Source organism: Hesperophylax consimilis, chromosome 18 (assembly GCF_061612785.1).
Source record: "Hesperophylax consimilis isolate HC1 chromosome 18, BYU_Hcon_1.0, whole genome shotgun sequence".
Classification (NCBI taxonomy): domain Eukaryota; kingdom Metazoa; phylum Arthropoda; class Insecta; order Trichoptera; family Limnephilidae; genus Hesperophylax; species Hesperophylax consimilis.
In genome coordinates this window covers 24,047,039-24,073,946 of record NC_142853.1, presented here as the reverse complement: position 1 = coordinate 24,073,946, position 26,908 = coordinate 24,047,039, and the positions used below count along the sequence as shown (strand labels likewise).

At 37.5% G+C, this 26,908-nt stretch overlaps 1 protein-coding gene across 1 annotated transcript in view; it reads right to left on the bottom strand.

Annotated features, from left to right (window-relative positions):
• Positions 1-20,534, bottom strand: part of LOC149415544 (serine protease snk-like) — a 38,262-nt gene extending 17,728 nt beyond the window's left edge. Inside the window, exons 1-7 of the mRNA XM_089642717.1 lie at positions 20,403-20,534; positions 15,746-15,849; positions 13,533-13,593; positions 8,424-8,521; positions 7,293-7,410; positions 5,701-5,852; positions 2,491-2,597 (exon numbers count right to left, since the gene is read on the bottom strand). Of these exons, the coding sequence (XP_089498843.1) occupies positions 2,491-2,597; positions 5,701-5,852; positions 7,293-7,410; positions 8,424-8,521; positions 13,533-13,593; positions 15,746-15,849; positions 20,403-20,469 (707 nt within the window). The 5' untranslated portion in view covers positions 20,470-20,534. The remainder of the gene's footprint in view (positions 1-2,490; positions 2,598-5,700; positions 5,853-7,292; positions 7,411-8,423; positions 8,522-13,532; positions 13,594-15,745; positions 15,850-20,402) is intronic.
• Positions 20,535-26,908: the final 6,374 nt, after the last annotated feature.

The window sequence follows — 26,908 nt, the reverse complement described above, 5'->3', positions numbered from 1 at the left end:
TAGACATATTCTGTAACTAATTCTAAGCTTTCACATTTACAATTAGTCGGGATATTTTTATGGATGCAATTAAAACTATGAGAAATAATATTAGGATTAAATTGAAATCTGGCATTAGGTGATCTTATATGCATAACTTTGGTTTTTTTAGCATTTATTAATAGTCCTGCATCATGTGACCATTTACAAAGTTGATTAAAGTCGATTTGCATGAGTTCAATTGCAATTTTTAGATCTTTATGTGATATGACCAATGCCGTATCATCTGCAAATACAAAATGTTTAACAAAAGAGAAAAGTTTTTTCATTATAGTTACATAAATTATATATAGTGTAGGTCCCAATATGGAACCTTGTGGAACTCCTGCAGATACATTCTTTGTTTTACTAAAAGTATTATTTATTTTGGTACAAATTTTTCTATTTCTAAGATAATCTTTAAATAAATTTAACACATTTCCTCTTATTCCAATTTTTTCTAAGGTTTCTAGCAGTTTTTTAGAGTTAATTGAGTCAAAAGCTTTAGAGTTATCGATAAATAACACAATAACATGTAATTTATTATTTAATTGATTATTTATGTAATTGGAAAAATCTTGCAGTAATTTTTCAGTATTTTTTTTTCTTTGAAAGCCATATTGATTTGGATCTATGATAGCGAATTTTTCAATGTAATTATTTAATTTATTTGATAAAAATTTTTCGAGAATTTTTTCTTACGCAGGTAGTATACTAATAGGCCTATAATTTCCCAGTTCAATGTGTTTTCCACCTTTAAATATTGGTCTAGTAATGCTACATTTAAATTCTCGTGGAATTTTTTCTTGCTTTATTATCGTATTGATTAAATGAGTAATTATTGGCCCAAGAGTTTTTATATTTCTTTTTAAATCAAACATTCTTATATTGTCAATATCTGTGCTTTTAGAGTTTTTCATTTTTTTAACAATGTTTTCAATATCAGTTATAGTAGCTCTTGGTATAAATAAACTGTGAGGCAGTTCTTCCAGTACAATATTAGTAGCTTTGTGATTGCATTTATGTAACATGTTGCTGATGCTATCCGAGAAATAATTCACAAAATCATTTGACACAGAATCCTCAGTTCTATCTTTTAACATATATCGTGTTATTGTTTCATCACAATCGTTTTTGGGTTTACGTCCTAAAATATTATTTATTACATCCCAGGTTTTTTTTGTATCATTAAAACAGTTTTTATATTTATTATTATAGTAGTTAGTTTTATCTTTATTTATAAGTTTATTGACAAGGTTTCGTGATTTTTTGTATTCTGTTTCATATGTTTTGTTTGTTGGTGTACTTTTCCATTTTTTATATTGTTTATCCCTTTTATTTATTTGACATAATAATTCACTGCTTACCCATTCATTTATTGCATAAGGTCGTGTTTTCGGTTTTTGCACTATCGTTTTAGAACTACTCTTGTAAAATTTATTAAATAAAGATTTTATTTTTTCATATAATGAAATACAATCCTTATCCTCTATAAGTTTACTCCAGTTATAATCTCTGATATGTCTATCAATATCCTTTTGTGAGATGATTTGAATATATTTATTTGCAAAGTCTACCTGACGTTTATGACATTTTATATTAATAGCAGTGATAAAATGATCGGCAATATTATTTTCACAGACGCAAGCTGTTATTTTCTTGCCTCTAAATTTGGCAAATATATGGTCAATACACGTGCGAGTAATTTGTCCATTTGATACAGCTTCTCTGGTTACTACATTGATGCATTTAGTTAAATAATGGTTAGTAAGTAAGTTTTCATACGAAGTTACAATTATCTTGTTCATCAAGCAAATTAAGATTTAAATCTCCAAGTAAGATAATATTTTCCTTACTATTAATTGTCTCAAGATATGATGATAATTCCGTCAGAAATGAAGATTTACTGAAATTAGGAGGTCCAAAGATAGCTATTATATTGACTTTAGTTTTGTCCTGGAGTATGAGCTTTCCTGATATATTTTCAAAATGTATTGATTTTAATGTTTTTAGTCTAAATTCAAATTTGTTTCTTATATACAATATAATACCTCCTCCTGACTTATCAGTCCTGCAGTAGTTATATGCATTATATCCAGGAATATTGCGTGTTTACTTATAAAACAAATATATGGTTTTTGTACCGTTTTTTAAATTTCAAATAAGGACTTGTACAAAAAGGTCACTATCTCAATGACATTTCTGTTTCGAAATATTCTTCAGGCAGGTAGGTGCCATAATATTGAAAAAATTCATTCAATTATGTGAGGTAAATTCACTAGTTCGCCGCGTATACTACGAGTTTCCAGACACCGTGTATACCACAAGTTTGTGAAATGTCATCTAAAATGCGCTTTAATCTTTAAGGTGAGATCGTTCAAATATCAAACCAATTTGTGTGTGTATTTTCATCGTTGCAGTCATTATTACAAGGAGGAGTTGAATTTTAAAATGAAGAAACAATAAACTCACCCAATAACTGCAATGGCGAATGCAGAGCACAGCACCCACCGGTCACTCAGTAATGTCACTGGATACACCCGCCAGGAGATCTCTCTCCGACCTGATCCAATATATCCCTGGGAACACAACACAACTTCATATTAATCTCTAAGCAAGTGTTGTTTCGTTTTGTCTGGAACCAGTGACACTATGGCATCCCAACCAACCATCTGGAACCAGTGACACTGTGGCATCCCAACCAACCATCTGGAACCAGTGACACTATGGCATCCCAACCAACAATCTGGAACCAGTCACACTATGGCATCCCAACCAACCATCTGGAACCAGTGACACTATGGCATCCCAACCAACCATCTGGAACCAGTGACACTATGGCATCCCAAATTGCGGTGTATTGTGAGGCTGAAGGTAGTGGGAAGGGGCCATTGTCACCAAACACGACTAAAGCCATTTCAAGCAGCGTTTCAGTTATGATTAAACTGTACTTGTATATTATATACTATTTTAAATGAATACATAATAACACAATGTGACCAGCACATACCGGGATTTGAACCAGCGACCTCCGGATTGCTAGTCGGGTGCCCTCGACTGGCCGGAGATGGTAGGGCTATATCACTTGAAGTAAAATATCGTAAAACATCTAAGTGTTGCCCCGGTGAAAGGCCTTCAGAATGGAAACTTTGTTTGAAATGGCATTAGCCGTGTTTAGTGGCCACCTGTTCCCCATTTCACTACCTTCAGCCTCATAATAACATCTACCCTGATGATGAAAACTGTAATGCTCTCTGAAGCTTATAATATTAATTGAAAAACAATAAATTAAATTGAATATAAATATTTTGAATACACATGATTATTAATTATTATTTATTATTTGATCCCGTGACCACTGAATCCAGAGCCAAGGATTTTACCCGCCCGCCGATGTTTTCAGAGAAAATTCAGATCTATAGACTGAATTTGAATTGTTTTTAGTCCCTTTCTATGTTTTCTAAACATGTCATAAAATAAGCATGAAAATTCGTTTCTTAAACATGATAAAACAAATATTGATTTGGAGAGAAACGTGCGTTACAAATTGATAACCACTTCTTTACCAACCAAGTTTGGAGATAACTAAAGTACAAAATAATGACACGTGGAAATTTAACATCCCCAAAATACATAAATGTATTGGAATGAATAAGCAAATAGTACGGAAGTACGCGTCTGTTTGAATGTTGCTTATTTCAAGAACGACTCTCTGTGTCTAGGATGAATGCAGTTTGTATATACTTGACTGGCCACGCACTAGGCAGCCAACATGATCTGCAATGTGTATTCAAGGGAACGCCCTAGAGCTCTATGGAAGCCAAATATCGTCGGCTGTGGAAGCCAGCCTCAAATGTGACTAGGGTACATGTGTGTGGATGCCTCAGTCCTCAGTCCTCACGCACTTGTCGTGGAAGCCAGCAGAACTGGTGATATTGGCTGCTACAAGCTGCAACTACTGGCTGCTACTTTATAGGGCGGCTGCCTGGTCTAACAACTGTAAGGTCATGGTGTTTGAAAGAGAGAGTACAATATAGTTTTGAGAGATGAATACTTGGAGCAGGTGGATGAGTTTGTTTATTTGGGAAGTATGTTTAGGAGAGATGGAAAGGACTAAACGCGATTGGCGCTAATATATTCTAAAAAAGCGAATCTAGCAGTCCACAATAGAGTGTTGATACCAACCCTGATTTATGATAGTGAGGCATAAAACTGGCAGAAGAATGCTAAAATTGAACTGAATACTGTAGAAATGAGATTCCTGAGTTTACGTTTGCCAAAATTAAGTATGACCGTGTTACAAATGAGGAGATCGGGAAAGAATGCAAATAAGGCTTTGTTATAAACGTTCAAAAAGATAATGCAGATATTTTAGGGCTAAGCCTTTGATAGTGTGTTTAATTATCGTGGATATTGCAAATTAAAACTAAAGTCAAGTTCGACCATTCCAACTTATAGCTGCAACACCTGCATAATTTAGCATTTTGCCGCAAATTTGTAAAAAACTGTAGTGTTTTGTATATTTCCTGCTAAATGAGTGCTTTTCAAGATCATTTCAAACGACACTCGCTTACAAAAATTAAAGAAAAAGACAGAAGTCCACAATGGAGGGCTGATACCAACCCTGATGCGTAGCTGATAGCATTGAACCGGAGGAAGGATGAAAGTTGACTGAATGCTATACAAATGAGATCCCTGAGTCATATGTGTCTGAAAACCATTCAAATATTGTGCAAGCGTTGTGGGAAAGTTTAAAAAGGGACGCTTATATAGTTTGTACGTTTGGAGCGGACGGATGGAGAAAGGAGTGACAGGAGAATGTAAGACGACTAAGTGAAAATGGTAGCAGAAGTCTGGGACGCCTGAGGAAGACATAGCACGACCGAGTAAATCAAACACTCGAATTGGGTCATCTCAGGATTTAGATTAACAGAAATTTATGTACCTATGTTTGACACAATGTAAAAATGTGAATGAAGCAAGGAATGTGTGTCAAGAGTTGTGCCGAGATCTATCCTCTCTGCTTACTCATGCAGGAAACTGCGTAATGGTTAGTTAGTATTTTAATAAATAAATTAGTTGCGCGTGAGGTTTTAAAATTGAATTGCCTTAAAATGTGTACCCTTCACCCCCCCTTTACCCCTTGTCCCCTTTTCTTGACCCGGGCCCAAAGACAAGGAGCATTGTTATCGTTGCATCTTCGTCACCGCGAACATTCGTGTCATTTGTGAATACCCGCATATGTTGAACTCGGCTGTGACTGTTTTTGGAGTACACATCGTCCAGTGAAACGTTTTATACCCGCCGCAGTGAATGTCACTGTTTTGTTTTGTGTTGAGTGAGCGAATGTTAAAAGGGAATTGCCCTTAATTGTATGCAAACTCTAAAATAAGGAACCAGCGGCTAAGGAGGACGAGACCAGTTTAAGTCTTTGGCCTTTCCCACTCATTTCCTCTTGAAAACACTGAGGCAAATTCAATTCGTTTTTGTTTTGTCTTAGTCTTTATCGCACTTTACCGCAACCAACCCCCGCACAATTGCGAACGAAAGATTTGCGCACCACCATAAATTAATATTTTAGGTTTTGATCTACCTATTTATATAAATACAAACATGAAATTGTTGTTATAAACCGCAATTACATATATAATATTTGACTTAATAACAATGTCTGCAACTTACATAATGTGGGGCTTCGGTGCTAGTTGCCATGGGAGTCTGTGTGTGTTCCAAATAAGGATGTGGTGAGGGTGGAGGGCACAGGTCTCCCCGAGACCAGCCGAAACTTGTTTGTTGGCACGGGAATATAACGTTTTCACCTAGTTCTAAGCAGTCTGCAAGAGAAACAAAAATAAATACAAATAAACGTTAGAAGTGCCGACAGTTATTGATGGGACTAAGTAGAAGATATTTGTGATAAAGCAGATGTGGAAAGCCAGGGAGTTCTTCTTTGCTCTGTTACCTCTGACTGGTCTTCCTTCTCCAAGAACTGAGGAGACTTGCGCTAGTAGGGCAGTTCCTCTGCGAAGCGGACATGTTGCAGTGTTCACACCTCAGCTATTATATCAGATTATAGATCTTATCGAACTTAACAGACATTTTTTACAATATGTCTGGGCAGGGCCGGTTCAGTACAGGCGCAATTGTAGCAGCCCGCTCCGGGCGCCGACTTGCAAGAAGCCAAGGCGCTGATAATACCTGACACTAACACAGCGCCCTTGTGTTTTCTAGCGTTTAGCTCAGCCGGCCCCGTGTCTAGGTAGGTTATTTGAAGAGTTTTTTACCAATACAACAAAATCCCCAATTAAATTACTGAGATTGAAAAATGATTCATTTTAAAGAGAAATTAAGAAAGCGTGTCTACCTCAAATTTTGAAGTTTTGTTTATGATTTAATATGTTTAAATTTTATGTAAGCTAAGTTAAGATTAATAAATAAATACATTTTCATAATATCTTCAAGAGCTAGTCGATGGTAAATTGTACGTAAAGCACTTATTTTTATTTTCATCTTTATATCGATGAACTGATTCCGATTCTGGACTTGCAGTAGAGAATAGAGACAGACATTAACTTTCACAGTTAATATTATATTTTAAAGCAGTGTTATTGTTTGAAATCGATGAATGTACACTGTACACGACAACATGACACTTATTGCTAAAGCTTAGAGAAAACCGCTACTGTTAGCAAGATGGCCAGCGTGCTCAGTGGCCCCAAAGGCAGAGGTAGACATGGCCCTGGACTGAAGGAAGTGAGGAGAGGGGTGAGATGGACAATCAGCCCCACGAGCAAAGGAAGTGGCTCCTTGTGGAACTGATTCCTCATCGCTTTGGATCACTACGCCACTGGCTGATCTGATCGCCTTGAGATATACTAAGCCCGTATTTACCAATCTATCGATGTTATTTACAAAACACACATGATTATGTGTCTGTAAGTTTACAATGAAAATGTCAATGGCAATGTGACGCCACGCCGAGCCAACAAGACTGTCTGCTCATCCATGTCAATACATGGAATACACATATAATATGGCAGATCTTGTCCCACGTTGAGAAGCCATTGAGTTCAAGCATACACAGAATAAAATCTTTAGTATCTACCACTTTCAAGTCTACGGCATGTTATTTTACATCAATTAAAATGTTAAATAACTTGCTCATGTCGTGATAGATCCCTCGACCATGTAGGACGTCATTACATGGCCGTTTCTGATACGTGGTTACTCGCTGTACAATCAACAGATCTTTTTGAAACTTATTTAATACTCACAATCAGCAGCCTTTGATCCGGTAAGCTGCTGCGAGACTAGTCCCTTGGACAAAGGCGGACAGGGCTTTGTGCAGCAAATAATATCTTTCTCTGTATGATTGTCCGGGAAATGACATCTCTGAAATCCAACATACATAACATATAACTCGAAATAACAAATAATAGCAATGATTCAATGGGGTGAACTAGGCAACAATTATCATTGCCCTGCTGATGTACACTGCAAAGCTGTCTGAAACGTCGCGCAACACCTCAAAAATCTATCGCCATTTGGCAACAATTATTCTTTGGTTATATTTAACATATGCCTACTCTGATGTAAAATTCACTATTCCTGTGTTAACGGTGAGAGAGCTGCTGAACTTGAATGTGTAGATTGCGGTGAAAAGTGTCTTTGTTTGTTTAGAAGTGATACCGTGTTGCCCTCCTTCCGTGTCTTTTCTTCGGTTTCAAATTTAGATCTGAGTTATACTCCCCTGTTCTCGTTTGTCAAGCAATCAGAGATATTTTTGACATATCTCGGATTTGGGAATCGATGAATTCTGACCAATGACGTGACTGCTTTTATATCAAATAATTCTGACCAATGACGTGACGGTTGTGGTTTCGAATGATTTTTGACAGAAAGGATTCCTTGTTCAATGACATTTTAAAACGATTGTCTCGGACAGTGTGATGATTTTTGACATTATCTATTTGTCCGTCATAATGTATCGAAATATTTCGATGGTCAAAAAGATCGAGTAAATCATTGATTGTGCCCATCGCTAGTGTATTATGGCCCCGTATATCAGTCAGTCCCTGTCCCCGCTATGAGAGGTATTTACTTCTGTCAAGTTGCTCCCTGGTAGGAGTCCTGGTAAGTGACACCATTACTAAAAATACTGATATACGGGGCCTATATCACAGAATAAGTATCTGTGCAGAAAATGAGTGCAGAGGTAATATTGTTTTTTTTTTTGTAAAATTCTTAGTAGAAAAACGTGTTTTAATAAAAATCTATCGATTTAGAATAAAATGGATAAATTTCATTTAACAAACATTGTATTAAAGTTTACCTACGCTGGCGAGGAAAATGAATTTTTTTAACTTGCTGACGGGAAGGTTTTATGATGTAATTCAGTTGTTTACGTCTGGTAGTATGGCTTTTCTGGCAGCAAGTATCGCCGCCTGGCAGTTGGCGAATAGAGTGCATGCTCCCGGTATCCCCTTCACGAAGCAGGTCTTACCTACAAACACACAGCACACAGATATACCAGGGTACATAGGGAGAGACCATCGCCTACTACAAGCACACAGCACAAAGATACACCAGGGTACACAGGGAGAGACCATCGCCGACTACAAGCACACAGCACACAGATACACCAGGGTACATAGGGAGAGACCATCGCCTACTACAAGCACACAGCACACAGATACACCAGGGTACATAGGGAGAGACTATCGCCGACTACAAGCACACAGCACACAGATACACCAGGGTACATAGGGAGAGACCATCGCCGACTACAAGCACACAGCACACAGATACACCAGGGTACATAGGGAGAGACCATCGCCGACTACAAGCACACAGCACACAGATACACCAGGGTACATAGGGAGAGACTATCGCCGACTACAAACACACAGCACACAGATACACCAAGGTACATAGGGAGAGACTATCGCCGACTACAAGCACACAGCACACAGATACACCAGGGTACATAGGGAGAGACCATCGCCGACTACAAGCACACAGCACACAGATACACCAGGGTACATAGGGAGAGACCATCGCCTACTACAAGCACACAGCACACAGATACACCAGGGTACATAGGGAGAGACCATCGCCGACTACAAGCACACAGCACACAGATACACCAGGGTACATAGGGAGAGACCATCGCCGACTACAAGCACACAGCACACAGATACACCAGGGTACATAGGGAGAGACCATCGCCGACTACAAGCACACAGCACACAGATACACCAGGGTACATAGGGAGAGACCATCGCCGACTACAAGCACACAGCACACAGATACACCAGGGTACATAGGGAGAGACCATCGCCTACTACAAGCACACAGCACACAGATACATCAGGGTACATAGGGAGAGACTATCGCCGACTACAAGCACACAGCACACAGATACACCAGGGTACATAGGGAGAGACCATCGCCGACTACAAGCACACAGCACACAGATACACCAGGGTACATAGGGAGAGACCATCGCCGACTACAAGCACACAGCACACGATACACCAGGGTACATAGGGAGAGACCATCGCCGACTACAAGCACACAGCACACAGATACACCAGGGTACATAGGGAGAGACCATCGCCTACTACAAGCACACAGCACACAGATACACCAGGGTACATAGGGAGAGACCATCGCCGACTACAAGCACACAGCACACGATACACCAGGGTACATAGAGAGAGACCATCGCCGACTACAAGCACACAGCACACAGATACACCAGGGTATATAGGGAGAGACCATCGCCGACTACAAGCACACAGCACACAGATACACCAGGGTACATAGGGAGAGACCATCGCCGACTACAAGCACACAGCACACAGATACACCAGGGTACATAGGGAGAAACCATCGCCGACTACAAGCACACAGCACACAGATACACCAGGGTACATAGGGAGAGACCATCGTCTACTACAAGCACACAGCACACAGATACACCAGGGTACATAGGGAGAGACCATCGCCGACTACAAGCACACAGCACACAGATACACCAGGGTACATAGGGAGAGACCATCGCCGACTACAAGCACACAGCACACAGATACACCAGGGTACATAGGGAGAGACCATCGCCGACTACAAGCACACAGCACACAGATACACCAGGGTACATAGGGAGAGACCATTGCCTACTACAAGCACACAGCACACAGATACACCAGGGTACATAGGGAGAAACCATCGCCTACTACAAGCACACAGCACACAGATACACCAGGGTACATAGGGAGAGACCATCGCCGACTACAAGCACACAGCACACAGATACACCAGGGTACATAGGGAGAGAGCATCGCCGACTACAAGCACACAGCACACAGATACACCAGGGTACATAGGGAGAGACCATCGCCTACTACAAGCACACAGCACACAGATACACCAGGGTACATAGGGAGAGACCATCGCCGACTACAAGCACACAGCACACAGATACACCAGGGTACATAGGGAGAGACCATCGCCGACTACAAGCACACAGCACACAGATACACCAGGGTACATAGGGAGAGACCATCGCCGACTACAAGCACACAGCACACAGATACACCAGGGTACATAGGGAGAGACCATCGCCTACTACAAGCACACAGCACACAGATACACCAGGGTACATAGGGAGAGACCATCGCCGACTACAAGCACACAGCACACAGATACACCAGGGTACATAGGGAGAGACCATCGCCGACTACAAGCACACAGCACACAGATACACCAGGGTACATAGGGAGAGACCATCGCCGACTACAAGCACACAGCACACAGCACACAGATACACCAGGGTACATAGGGAGAGACCATCGCCTACTACAAGCACACAGCACACAGATACACCAGGGTACATAGGGAGAGACCATCGCCGACTACAAGCACACAGCACACAGATACACCAGGGTACATAGGGAGAGACCATCGCCGACTACAAGCACACAGCACACAGATACACCAGGGTACATAGGGAGAGACCATCGCCGACTACAAGCACACAGCACACAGATACACCAGGGTACATAGGGAGAGACCATCGCCGACTACAAGCACACAGCACACAGATACACCAGGGTACATAGGGAGAGACCATCGCCGACTACAAGCACACAGCACACAGATACACCAGGGTACATAGGGAGAGACCATCGCCGACTACAAGCACACAGCACACAGATACACCAGGGTACATAGGGAGAGACCATCGCCGACTACAAGCACACAGCACACAGATACACCAGGGTACATAGGGAGAGACCATCGCCGACTACAAGCACACAGCACACAGATACACCAGGGTACATAGGGAGAGACCATCGCCGACTACAAGCACACAGCACACAGATACACCAGGGTACATAGGGAGAGACCATCGCCGACTACAAGCACACAGCACACAGATACACCAGGGTACATAGGGAGAGACCATCGCCGACTACAAGCACACAGCACACAGATACACCAGGGTACATAGGGAGAGAGCATCGCCGACTACAAGCACACAGCACACAGATACACCAGGGTACATAGGGAGAGACCATCGCCTACTACAAGCACACAGCACACAGATACACCAGGGTACATAGGGAGAGACCATCGCCGACTACAAGCACACAGCACACAGATACACCAGGGTACATAGGGAGAGACCATCGCCGACTACAAGCACACAGCACACAGATACACCAGGGTACATAGGGAGAGACCATCGCCTACTACAAGCACACAGCACACAGATACACCAGGGTACATAGGGAGAGACCATCGCCGACTACAAGCACACAGCACACAGATACACCAGGGTACATAGGGAGAGACCATCGCCGACTACAAGCACACAGCACACAGATACACCAGGGTACATAGGGAGAGACCATCGCCGACTACAAGCACACAGCACACAGATACACCAGGGTACATAGGGAGAGACCATCGCCTACTACAAGCACACAGCACACAGATACACCAGGGTACATAGGGAGAGACCATCGCCGACTACAAGCACACAGCACACAGATACACCAGGGTACATAGGGAGAGACCATCGCCGACTACAAGCACACAGCACACAGATACACCAGGGTACATAGGGAGAGACCATCGCCGACTACAAGCACACAGCACACAGCACACAGATACACCAGGGTACATAGGGAGAGACCATCGCCTACTACAAGCATACAGCACACAGATACACCAGGGTACATAGGGAGAGACCATCGCCGACTACAAGCACACAGCACACAGATACACCAGGGTACATAGGGAGAGACCATCGCTGACTACAAGCACACAGCACACAGATACACCAGGGTACATAGGGAGAGACCATCGCCGACTACAAGCACACAGCACACAGATACACCAGGGTACATAGGGAGAGACCATCGCCGACTACAAGCACACAGCACACAGATACACCAGGGTACATAGGGAGAGACCATCGCCGACTACAAGCACACAGCACACAGATACACCAGGGTACATAGGGAGAGACCATCGCCGACTACAAGCACACAGCACACAGATACACCAGGGTACATAGGGAGAGACCATCGCCGACTACAAGCACACAGCACACAGATACACCAGGGTACATAGGGAGAGACCATCGCCGACTACAAGCACACAGCACACAGATACACCAGGGTACATAGGGAGAGACTATCGCCGACTACAAGCACACAGCACACAGATACACCAGGGTACATAGGGAGAGACAATCGCCGACTACAAGCACACAGCACACAGATACACCAGGGTACATAGGGAGAGACCATCGCCTACTACAAGCACACAGCACACAGATACACCAGGGTACATAGGGAGAGACTATCGCCGACTACAAGCACACAGCACACAGATACACCAGGGTACATAGGGAGAGACCATCGCCGACTACAAGCACACAGCACACAGATACACCAGGGTACATAGGGAGAGACCATCGCCGACTACAAGCACACAGCACACAGATACACCAGGGTACATAGGGAGAGACCATCGCCGACTACAAGCACACAGCACACAGATACACCAGGGTACATAGGGAGAGACCATCGCCGACTACAAGCACACAGCACACAGATACACCAGGGTACATAGGGAGAGACCATCGCCGACTACAAGCACACAGCACACAGATACACCAGGGTACATAGGGAGAGACCATCGCCGACTACAAGCACACAGCACACAGATACACCAGGGTACATAGGGAGAGACCATCGCCGACTACAAGCACACAGCACACAGATACACCAGGGTACATAGGGAGAGACCATCGCCGACTACAAGCACACAGCACACAGATACACCAGGGTACATAGGGAGAGACCATCGCCGACTACAAGCACACAGCACACAGATACACCAGGATACATGGGGAGAGACCATCGCCTATCACAAGCACACTGCACACAGATACACCAGGCTACATGGAGGGACCATCGTCTATTGGATAAGTACTGTACCTTCTAATACTGACTCCCGAGGACAGCAGACAATCGGAACAGTGCCCTCATGATTGCATATCTGAAAACAATATAAATTGTAATTTAAAACGCATTATCTAACCGTTCATTGTAGTATTTATTGTTTATTGTTGTTGTTATACGCCCATAGGGGCTTTTACATAGATTATAAATAAGTTTTACATAAGTTATCGAGTTAGAATTTATACTAAGAGTTATAAAAGTGAAGAATTTAAAAAAAATATACAAGTAGTTTTTGAAGAATATGGCGTAAAGAAACATTTTAAACAACATAATATTTAACAATAACAAAGAACAAAATATAATATAAAACATTACAATAACATATCTAATCGTTAAATCTATTACAATAATTTGTATGATTCCACAAAGTGTTGGTTTAATTTGAATTTAAGATTATAAAGGGAATCATGGAATATATCTATAATACCACCAAACTTGTTGCCCAAATCATGCATCCTATTGGTAAGTGAGTTTGACTGATAGTTGGTTTTATATGTGTCGCAAAAGAATGTTGTATTTTGTCTAGTATTTCTTGTCGGTACATAGAGTTTAATAGCAGCAACGATGGCAGGGCTGTCAATAAGGTTGTTCATGACTCTGTATAATAAAATTAGGTCTGAAATGGTTCTTCTGTCAGACAGCGTAATTAAATTAAGTCCATTCATCAAATTTACATAATTAATGTTTTCTATTGGAATTTTAAGCTTGAAATTTAAGTACCTAAGAAATTTGTGTTGAACCCGTTCTAATTTGTTAGAGTGTACTTTATAGAAAGGAGACCAAATAGGTGAATTATATTCCACTTGGCTTCTAACTAGTGAAATGTAGAGTGTTTTCATGCAATCCAATGACTTAAAATCAGTTAGGGTTCTACAAAGGAAGCCAAGAATCTTTAAAGCCTTATTAGTTATATCATCTATATGCGCTGTGAATGTTAAGTTTGATTCGAATATAACTCCCAAGTCACGAATTTGTGATACTGGTGTTAATTTAACATTATTTAAATTATATTCATGTAAGATATGAGAATGAGTTCTGGAAAATCGTATTACTTGACATTTCTCAATGTTCAAAAATAACATATTTTGTTCGCACCATTTAAAAAATTTATCTAAATTAGCTTGTAAAATTAGGCAATCATATATATTTCGTATTCTTTTAAACAATTTTAGATCATCTGCAAAAAGTAGGACTTGTACATCTTTAAATATGTTTACAATGTCATTAATGAATATTAAGAATAATATTGGGCCAAGGTGGGACCCTTGCGGGACACCACTTGTGGCCTCGAATACATAGGATTCTATAAAATTAATCCTGACACAAAGAACTCTATTACTGAGGTAACTAATAATCCATGTCAATAAACTACCTTTGATGCCTAACAGTCGGAGTTTGGATATAAGAATATGATGTCGAACCTTATCAAATGCTTTACTGAAATCGGTGTATATAGAATCCACTTGTTGTTTCAGACTGAGCGATTCAGATATGTAATTATTGTAGATAGTTAAATTACTTAAGGTAGATCGACCTCTGATAAAGCCATGTTGGTTAGGAACAATAATATTGTTGATAGGTTTTACAATGGTATCTAATACTAATGACTCGAAAAGTTTGGGTAAAGCAGACATAATACAAATAGGTCTGTAGTTAGATATATCGCTTTTGTCGCCTTTTTTATGAATGGGCGTTAAATAACTCTTTTTCCACAGAGCCGGAAAACAGCCAGACGCTAAGGATTTGTTAAAAAGTTTATGTAAGGGATATATCAAACTATCAATGCAAGTTATTAAAAATATGGGAGGAATACCATCCGGTCCAGCAGATATATATTTAAGAGCTTCTAGATTATTCAGGCATAGACCTATCCCATTTCTGAGATTAGAATATGAAAGAGCAAGTAAAAAGATTACCACCGAGAATCAAACCGGGACCACGCTAAAACCGTAACACTCTAAAATTATACTTATTTTGTATTTCATTTTGCGAAAATTATTTACTAAAAGAAATATATGTATATACTTCACATAACATAAAAAAATCAGAAAGGTTTGATAGCAGGCAATATTATTTCACAATGAAAGATATCTCATTTAATATCTGTGCACACGTGATATTAATGAATAGTACAGTGTATGTACAGATTGGTTACGATGATCTATAACAGAATCAAGTAGTGGTTTCACCTGAGGAGGTATTCCTTCAAGGGAGGCATCAAGGACGACCCGGCACTGAGATATATGCCTGCATATGCCTGGCCGCCCTGTACTCTCCACGGTGCAAGAATCACCTGCAACACAATAACAGGTGACACATACAGACACGCTATCAGACATACATGATGTGCTGAAATAGATCAGACCATGACGCGTAGAGGGTAATGTGTCGCCACCTTTATACACCAAGAGAGAAGAAAGTCGTGGCATATCAAAAGCCAAATACAAGAAACGTATTATGAAAAGATACATAGTTATATCCTTTCAGCGCACAAGGAATATATTACTATACACGTTTCAATGGGTATTTTCCAGGCTAATGCGAAAATACTTAGTACACATATTGTGTATGACTATTTCTGCCCAAAATGTTCAAGCAAAAATATTATCTTTCTCTATCTCTAGACTTGAAAATATTATAAAAGGTTTAAGGACTTCCCCAATATTAATCTTCTATTTGAAAATATAATAAAACAGATTACAGGGGCTATCAAACATTGAAATTTTTTGTGTTCATAAAATTATAAACTTTATAGAAATTTATTATTTGAAAAAATATAATTACAACACGTGAAAATATAGACTAACAAAAGAAAAGATACATTAAAACATGGGCCAACGGTTGCCGAACATTACTGAAAGAAATATTTTTTTTACAAAAAATTTTCTTTTGCCTAATATATGCTTTGATGTACAAAATATCAAAAATATTACAGAACACAGGCCAGAGAAAAAATGAAATATTTAATTAATTTTTCGTAGACTTTTTTTATAAATACATTAAATAAAAAATAACATAAAATATGTACATTTATTTATTCTTGGCTAATTTATATAGCGCCGCTTTTGTGAGACCTCACCTCAAAACATGGGTTAGAGGGTTTCAAATATTTCTAAGAGAGAAAATTTTAATATTTTGTCAAATAATTTAATAATTATTAAAATAAATCATTCATAATTTTATAATTTATGTAGATTGGATATGCCATTATGAAAATTTTGAGAACTTTTAGTGGGTGGCTCATATTAACTTTTAGTGGGTGGCTCATATCAACTTTTAGTGGTTGGCTCATATTAACTTTTAGTGGGTGGCTCATATTAACTTTTAGTGAGTGGCTCATATTAACTTTTAGTGGGTGGCTCATATTAACTTTTAGTGGGTGGCTCATATCAACTTTTAGTGGTTGGCTCATATTAACTTTTAGTGGGTGGCTCATATTAACTTTTAGTGGGTGGCTCATATTAACTTTTAGTTGGTGGCTCATATTAACTTTTAGTGGGTGGCTCATATTAACTTTTAGTTGGTGGCTCATATTAACTTTTAGTGGGTGGCTCATGTTTTCTTTTTATCATCATGTAATCAAAATTTAAATTATCGACGAGTGCTAAAATAATTTGGTTTAAAAATATATATATTATTTCCCAAAAATTTTGGTTCTTTAATATTTACTCTATAATAATATGTATTTCGTATGAATAATATTTATTCTATAATAATAACTATTTCTTTATTGTTTTTGTGTTTAATTCATAGAACTCCATTTAATTTTTTTTTAATTTAATTAAAATCAAATTTAATAATATAATTTATTATATTATATTAAGTTCTGCAAGTATTTTTTGGTTTTTGTTAATGGTACAGCTGTTTCGGCTTTCAAGTTTAATGGGCAATTTCGGCTTTCAAGTTCAATTCTTAATGCTCCTACAACAAACGTAGCGAAAAACTAAATTTCATCTTCAAAAAATATACTAATTTTTCACCACGTTACAGTGCCAAAAACTCAATTGAACTTGTTAACAAAAATAAAAACTTTGATCTTCCGCATAACTGTCAATTAATTTCTTTAGACGTAAAATCCTTATTTAGCAACATCCCCATTAAAGAATGCCTTAAAATAATTGAAAATATCCTAGAATAATCTAATGTCAACCCAATAATAAGAAAAGAGTTATTCCAGCTCATAAAAATTTGCATACAAACAAATTATTTTCTTTTTAATGATACATATTTTGAGCAATTGGACGGACTTTCCATGGGATCCCCTTTAAGTCCACTTCTAGCGGAGATATTAATGGATCATATTGAAAATAAGGACTCACGGAGCGATCTTTACCCGAGCCCGCTGCGGTGGCAGAATGAAGTTTTATTTTCAAAACTCACGAGACCGGAGTTTTGTGCGGTTACGCAGCCGTCGCGGTTGCGTTTATCGCTCGCAATCTTGGCGGTTGATTAACGCAAGACGGGCGGTTGCAAGACGGGCGGTTGCAAGACGGGCAGTTAAACGATCAGTTGAGTTCCAGTAATTAGTAGATCGACATCAATGTCCATTTTGTTGATAAACGTGCACAAACGCGTCACTACACAACGAGTAATAACAAGTCATTGCAAAATGGCGTCGGGATTTCTCTACACCCCTCCCCGCTGCCCACTGCGGTCGCCCGCCAACCGACCGCAGAGCGCGCGGGTGCAACCCGCCGCGGCTGCGGGACCGCGACCCGCGCCCGCCGGTACAAGATGACCGCCGGTGCAGCGGGACCCGCAAAAGCGTCGTGAAATGTGCTTTAATTTTTTACATAAATATCTCCATTCTACAAAGGCTGCGGGCCCGCAACCGCGGCGGACGCGGGTGAAAATCGCTCCGTGAGTCCTTAGCCTTAGTCTCCCTTATCTATATATATATATATATAATATACTATGTCAGATATGTAGACGATATCTTAATATGTTGGAAAGGCACCAACCGTCAATTAGATATCTTTATTAATTGGGCCAACACTGTTAATAATAAAATCTGCTTCACAGTCGAACATGAGATCAAAGGTAAAATATTTTTTTAGATCTAATAATTGGAAAGAATAATAATAAACATACTTTTGAAATATTTAGATAACCAACTTTTACAGACACTACAATAAATGCAAATTCAACTCATCCTTGGTCTCATAAATTATCAGCTTATCATTCCATGGTACATAGACTCATTAACATTCCCTTGGACAATAAAGCGTATGAGAAAGAAAAGGCAACGATACAAACGATTAATAATGGATATAACATAAATAACATTGAAAAAATTATAAAAAATAAGAAATATAAAAATAAAATTAATTTAATATATCCGGCAAATAAAAAAATATAGAAAAATTTGCATGTCTCGAATTTATCGGTCCAATATCCATAAAAATAGCAAAAGAAATAAAAAAAAATGCGGTCTAAATATAGCTTTCAAAACCAATAATAACATAGGAACACACCTTAAAAACTCTAAGAGTAGAAATCCTAAACTTAATAATAGTGGCATATATGAATTAAAATGTGACCACGCCGATAGCAACGCTACTTATATCGGACAGACGGGAAGGGCTTTTTCAATTAGATTCAAAGAACATATATAAGATGTTATAATAATAAAAGCCCATTTTCAAAATTCGCAGAACATCTCTTAGAAAATAATCACGTCCCGCTTGACAACAATAAACTTAAACCCTTACACATAGAAAGAAAGGGCCTTAGATTAAATTTACATGAACAATTAGAAATCAATAAAAGAACCAATGACCCCAAAATAACATAAATTAATAAAGTAAGGAAAATTATTTATTCCCCGCTTCTAAGTATGTTCACAAAACCTAAACAATATAACACATTTAAATAAATTAATAACTGCTACATCATTATTAAACAATTAAGATAACATTAATGTGGGGAAAACAGACTTCAAAATACCCCCACAGGAAATCTATTGTCACAATTATTTTTATCAGTAAATTGGTTTAACCGGTAATAAATCATTTTAACTTGGGAGGGGGTAAAATAGAATCATATTAATAAGTCGGCAAAACGTGGCTTAACCACAGTTTGAAAATGGCCTTGAAAGCCGAAACGGCTGTAACAATAACAAAAACCAAAAAATACTTGCAGATCTTAATAATTATATTATTAAATTTGATTTTAATTAAATAAAAAAAATAACTACCTATTTCGGTTCTATAATATTTTCTCTACAATAATATGTGTTTCTGATGTATAATATTTATTCTATAATAATAACTATTTCGGTTCTGTAATATTTTCTCTACAATAATATGTATTTCAGATGAATAATATTTATTCTATAGTTATAACTATTTCGGTTCAATAATATTTTCATGTGATTATTAAAAAGTTAATTTCAGATAAAAAAAAAAAAGTGGGTGTGTCAAGCCTACGCAAGACAGAAGTGAAACTTCTAGTATTCCTCTCTCTCTATTTTCATTTCATCATCTCTATTTTCTCTCTTAGGTTAGTTTGAAAATTAGAGGTTAAATAATTCAACGACGAAGCATGGATTTGCTTTTTCTAATATTTTCTTATAGATGAATGACGTTCGATTAATGTATAGTTCCAAAAATTTTCAAAATTTAAAAATTTTTCAATATATTTTTTTTAATTTCATGTTACCTAAAGGTATTTTTTAAAGTTGATGTATAATTTTATGGTACCTAATTGTATTTTTAAAGTTGATCTATAATTTGAAAAATGAAATCGACAAATTGAAATAAGTTTTAATATTATATGTGCAAACGCAGATGGGATGCACAAAACATGAAACGCATCCGCAAAAGAGTTAATAGATAGAATTATTACCTTTCTGTAGTCCCACGACACAATCCAACATTAATAACGTGAACACAATCTCTAGAAAATAACGCATTATGATTTTTTCACGACAATGAATTTAAACAAAAAGCACCGCTTCAGTTCTGATTTGAAGACACAATGCGATGTTAAAATCTCGGCTACCATATTTATTAGTTTATAATCAGCACTTTGACTTTTAGGGTCACACAACAGATAATCAAGTAGCGTCCGCAAACTCTCTAACTATTGTCTCCCTCTCGATGCCAGTTTTTTAGTTTTACATTATTTTAATACTTGACAAAAATAATTTACCTCAGGGACTGAATGCAAATGAAAAAAATAATTATTTTAATACACGTAACGTAACAAATAAGGCGAACTTGGCTTTCAAAAGGTCGTAAAGACGGGTGACGGGTGGCGGGTGACAGGGGACGGGTTGACCTGGCATCTATCTCAATGACATGTGCCGTTAACACTTCTTTTAAAACTACACTCAGCACATAAAAACGGTTACCTCCGATTTTGCAGCACACAATCTGCATCTTGGATTTTTAACTACACTTCGAACACGATAATGTTATCCTTCAAAATGCGCCAGCAGATTAATCCACAACTAGAATGTTATGATGACATTCTGAACACAAACCTGGTTTTAACTTAAGACTTACTTCTTGTGCGAGTTCCCATCTTTCATTAAAACTACATCCAGAACACAAAAATGGTTTCCTTCGATTTTTGCAGCATAGTCTGCATCTTGGATTTTATAACTAATAATGGTTTCCTTCGAAATGCGTCTGTAGATGGATCCTCAACTGTAATTTTACATTTAAATTCTGAACACAAAACTGGGTTGTAATTTAAAAATGAATCCTTGTGCAATTCCAAACTTTCATTAAAGTTCACCCAGAACACGAACATAGACTATAATTTTAAAAGTGCACTTCAAACACAGTTTTCTTCTTAAATGCATCTGCAGATGAATTCACTAGAGTAATTTTATCTGTAAGCGAGTCCCCAATTAAATTAGCATTATACTCTTATTGCTCGCACAGGATCAACTTGCCACCGGGTCTACGAGGTGCCTGCTAACCTACGACACATCCTAGTGGAACAGGGAAAGGTCTTTGTGGACTGGACAGTGTGCCGCGTACGTGATTTTATTGGCCTCACAGTATGTTCCAAGTGCCAAATGATCGGTCACTCTTTCAAGTTCTGTAAAGATCAAACAAGATGTGGTCACTGTGGCCAGGATGGTCACTCCCGCGAAAGTTGCCCAAATACTGCTGCGAAGGCAGTTTGCGCCACCTGCATCAGATTTGGAAAGCCCGCCACTCATCCTACCGGAGACAGGGAGAACTGCCCAGCATACCTAGCAGCGCTTTCGAGGGATTTCTCCACGATCAGCTATGGCGTCTAACTACATAGATGAAGACTATGATGTTGACTTTAAGAGAACTAATAGGTTAGACCAATGGACGGAAGAAATGGTAGAAAAAAACAGTGAAGTGGGAAGTTTTATATGTGTGCAAGTTAATATACGATCAATCTCTAAATATTGGGATGTTTTACATGCTAACCTCCAAAATTGTTGGAAAAATATAGATTTATTAATGTTATGTGAAACATCTATAAAAAGTGAACAAACTTGTCTTTTCGAAATTCCAGGTTATAATAGCATCAGTTACTGTCGCACATCCAAATCGGGAGGGGGTATAAGCTTATATATCCGGGATACTTTAATTTTTACACAAAATACATATGAAACAATGTTTTTCGAAAATATCTCATGCCTAATAACATTACCTAATAATACAACACTTAATGTTCTTGCTATTTATAGACCACCAAATCTTAGTAAACAATCTTTTATAAATGAGCTTTCTTCATTACTAACCAAACATTCGAACCGTAATGAAAATATGTTAATATTTGGTGATATAAATATTGATTTGCTAAATTATATTGACGCTATAACGATCAACTATGAAAACACTCTTTCAAATAATTATTTTACTAAATGTATCAGTGACGTTACGAGGGAAGCCATAGCTAAAGGTAAAGTGACACGTACGTGCCTGGATCATATATTTGTTAGGTATATTAATAAGCACAAAGACACGGACATGCTACGTGCTTGTGTATGTGACTTCATTATTGCTGATCACTTTACAACAGGTGTGAGCATTCCGTATTATAAAATGAATAAACGTATTGTAAATGAAGTACGGCAGGTCTCAATTTTATCCCAAAAACGTATAGATTGCTCTATTAGAAATTATAACTGGAGTGCTTTACTACAGACAAACGATTGCACTAATTTATATAATCAAATAAAATCCAATTTTAACGAATTGTATGAAAATAGTAGATTAATTATAGATGTCAAACCTAAAGCTCGACCTTGGATAATAAAAGAATGGATGACCGAAGATATTTTATCACATATTAAAAAAAAAGATTTTTTATTTAAACGATGGAAAAATTCACCAACAAATACAATTTATGAAAAACAATATAAATCATTTCGTAATTATGTCACCAAATTAATAATCAAAAATAAAACGGCATTTTATAATGATAGATTTAAGCATCATTTTACAGACAGCAAAAAAACCTGGGATGAAATAAATAAAATTCTAGGACGTAACACAAAGAGTAACTGTGATGATGTTATATCTAGATATATGCTAAAAGATCAATCCGTGGAAATTGTGACAAACCAATTTGTAAACTATTTTTCAGACAGCATTTCTTCAATGGTACACAAATGTGATTTTAGGGCATCAAATATCGTCCCGCCAGAATTGCAACATAGCTTATATATACCACGAGCGTCACTCGCAGACATAGTGAGCATAGTGAAGCTCCTCAAAAATTCAAAGTCTCCTGGCATAGACAACATACGAATGTTTGACATAAAAAGACACATAGATATCCTAGGCCCTATATTAACACATCTAATTAACATAATTTTAACTCAGGCTGTAATACCGGATGAGCTGAAGTGTAGTATTGTCAGACCTATTTACAAAAGTGGAAAACATACCGATATAGGAAACTATAGACCGATTAGTATACTACCAGCTATAGAAAAGATTCTCGAAAAATACTTATCTTTAAAACTAACTAAATACTTGGACTTCTTTTCTATAATAGATCCCAATCAATATGGTTTCCAAAAAAAAAAAAGTACCGAAATGTTACTACAGGATTTTTCTAATTTTATAAATAATGAATTGAATAACAAAAGACATGTTTTGGTACTGTTCATAGACAATTCTAAGGCATTTGATACTATAGATACGACGAAATTGTTAAATATTTTGGAGGCAATAGGGGTAAGAGGAAATACACTCAAACTATTCAAAAACTTTTTAACCAACCGCCAAATCAAGGTAAAAATATCAGATAAATTTAGTGAAATAAAAAATGTCAAAACTGGAGTTCCACAGGGGTCAATTTTGGGACCAACATTTTATATTATCTTTGTATCTCTTATGACAAAAATTTTTTCGTTTGTTAAATATTATGTATACGCTGATGATACTGCACTTGTCATATCCCATGAAAATTTATCTATTGCAATGAAATTGTTGCAGCAAGACTTTATTTCTTTATTAAGGTGGTCACATGATTATGGTTTACTAATTAATTCTAAAAAAACAAAACTGATGCATATAAGATCACCACATGCCAAGTATAGCGAGGCACCTCTAATCATATCTCACTCTTTTGACTGCATTCACAACAATATCACACAGCCCTGTGCGTGTACAAATATCGAACTGGTTAACCAATATGTCTATCTAGGAGTTACAGTAGATTGTAACATGAAGTGGGATGTACACATTTCAAAACTGTGTAAGCGCCTTCGGTCTATTGTAGGAAGACTGTATAAAATAAAATATTTTGTGCCTTTAAAAACTATGAAATTGATTTATCTGTCTCTTGCAGAATCTACCGTAAGATATGGGATAACTTCATGGGGTCAATCGTGCAAAACCAACATAAAACATGTACAAATGATTCAAAATGCCATTGTAAAGTTGTTAGTAAGCAAAACCGTTTATAACCAGAGGAGAGACATTAGTATTATGTATAAATCAATAAATGTATTACCGATTCGTGCCCTTATGTGGCAAAAAATTGTATTACAGCATATATCTGACAGTACGTATAAAACAATGGTGGATCATGTACACAATACATGTTTCATACAAAATAAAGGAATGAAAGTACCTATGTTTCAAAACAAATATGGTCAGAGAACTCTTGAATACACAATACCTTTAATTTTTAACAAATTGCCATATGAATTAAAAGAAAATTGCTCCATTAATAAATTCTCTTTAATATTAAAATCATGGCTACTAAGGAGTAACCTCATGTATTAAGACTGTTTTTTTTTCCCCACAACACTGTTTCTGTATTTTCAAATTTAAGGTATAACACAATTTTTTATTTATATTTTTTTTGGTTTTTTTGTAGAAATGTATGTATTACTACGCTAAAGCGTTGATGATTATTTTAATTTTATGTACTATACTATTATTATAGGTGCAACTAATCTCCTGCTGACAAGCTACTTGCAGTAGCTTAGCGGGTATAAATAATATTGTATGTAATCTTTATACAAATAAAAAAAAAAAAAAATAAAAAAAAACACATTTAATTTCTTATATTTATAAAATAATAAGATATTAAAATGAATATTGAAAGCTTTGTTGGATCGCCTATTTATTTGTATCTGTTTTATAGTAACGTGGGTGAATACGTAACTAACTGTAAGCTTGGTTATACCTTTCTCTGGGTTTTTTAATAAAGTAATTTATCTGAAACACCGGAAAGAAAATCGTTCTCGCGTTGCAGAACGCGAAGAACTATTTTTTGGGGGCAGATCGCTGCACCGAAAGTGCTCGCGGGCCGCAGCTTCCTCATCCCTGCTCTAAAGCGAGGTCGCTTGGCAGAAATAAACCACTCGCTTGTCGCTTGGGTACTTAACACAATGATGGTTTGCCGAAAAAAATATCTCCAAAGTTTTTCGACAAACTCCCCAGACTTCATAAAATTCCCCAGATTCTAAAACTTCGGTAGAAAAATGGACAAAAATGAAAGAAAAACACTGTGGAAAAATTCGAAGATTAATTTGAAGTCTGTGGACTTTCTTAGAGAACAAAATAAAGAAATCAACAACAAATTGATTAGGGAAGTCACGAAGAAGAAGTCTAGAAGACACCAAGAAACTACAAACTTCCCAGGACCTATATACAGGTTGTATCGGCACGTACCCGACAAACTTTAACCAGCTATTCCTTAGCATATTTGGAGTAAAAAATCTTATGTGCACTTTGCTGTCCGGTTACGTTTTTTTTTAATAAAAAAATTATTATTCATATTTTCACCACATGTCACCACTGTTTTATCCTTTGTCAAAGTTTGAAAGCCCATCTGGCAAATATTTTATTCGAATTCCGTTGAATAATGCACGTGTGTACCTATATTGGCGCTCTTTTACAATCACAACGAAATGGCACGGCACCATTCGTCTCATTTTTAACTATTATTATTTAGTGTGTGCGAAAGAGCGAAGACGCTTTTTGACATACTTGCTTATAACAGCTGTTGAACACGAAACGCAATGCCAGTGATGTAGTGTGGAAATTTTATTTTTTTTTGTTTTTAATTGAAAAAAAAATGCTACCGGACAGCAAAGTGTCCATAACATTTTTTACTCCAAATTTGCTAAGGAATAGCTTGTTAAAGTTTGTCGGGTTAGTGCCGATACACCCTGTATATAGCTTAAGAGGAAGCTAAAAGCCAAAACTGTAATAGCAATAAAATCGCTTGACAAACGGAGTCTGGAAACGCTCGATTTCAAGCACGAAATTAGTTTTTATTTATTTTGTAAATAATTTCTTAAGAAAGCAAAAAAGTTAATCAATTGAAACTGTCACAGATAATCTTAGCTATAAAACTGTATTTTTTTCCATTACGCGTTCATACATTTCAAAAATGTTGTGAAAAACATATTTTTTAGTAGTTTATATTTATATTTTTTATTCAGTAATTAATTTGTTTATTTGTATTCTACTGAAGTGAAACGATAGGAAAACATTCAATTTATCTAAAGCATATTTGATGGTATTCATAATGTACACCGTTTTTATACGACCTTTGTTTTTGATGAATTGAAGTTTCGCCAAGTACGGCTGCTTATATACGAGTACATCTGTCAACAATGTAAAGTATAAAATTGCGGACGTGATTTAGTATTATCGTGTTGGCCACATATTACGGAGCTGCCCTGACAATGGACACTGTAACGCAGTCCGAAACATTGGCTAAAGAAACACGTCGCAACACGCAACACGAGCCGGCCCTTAGCCAAACGACGCCTGTATTGTGCCTGTACAGGGCAGGCCCTGGAAACACTGCATAATACCCCAACAATAAATTAAAAGTATATTATCTCAAAAATGTCCGTTATTGTTTCTCCGAGGTCTAGGGGAAAG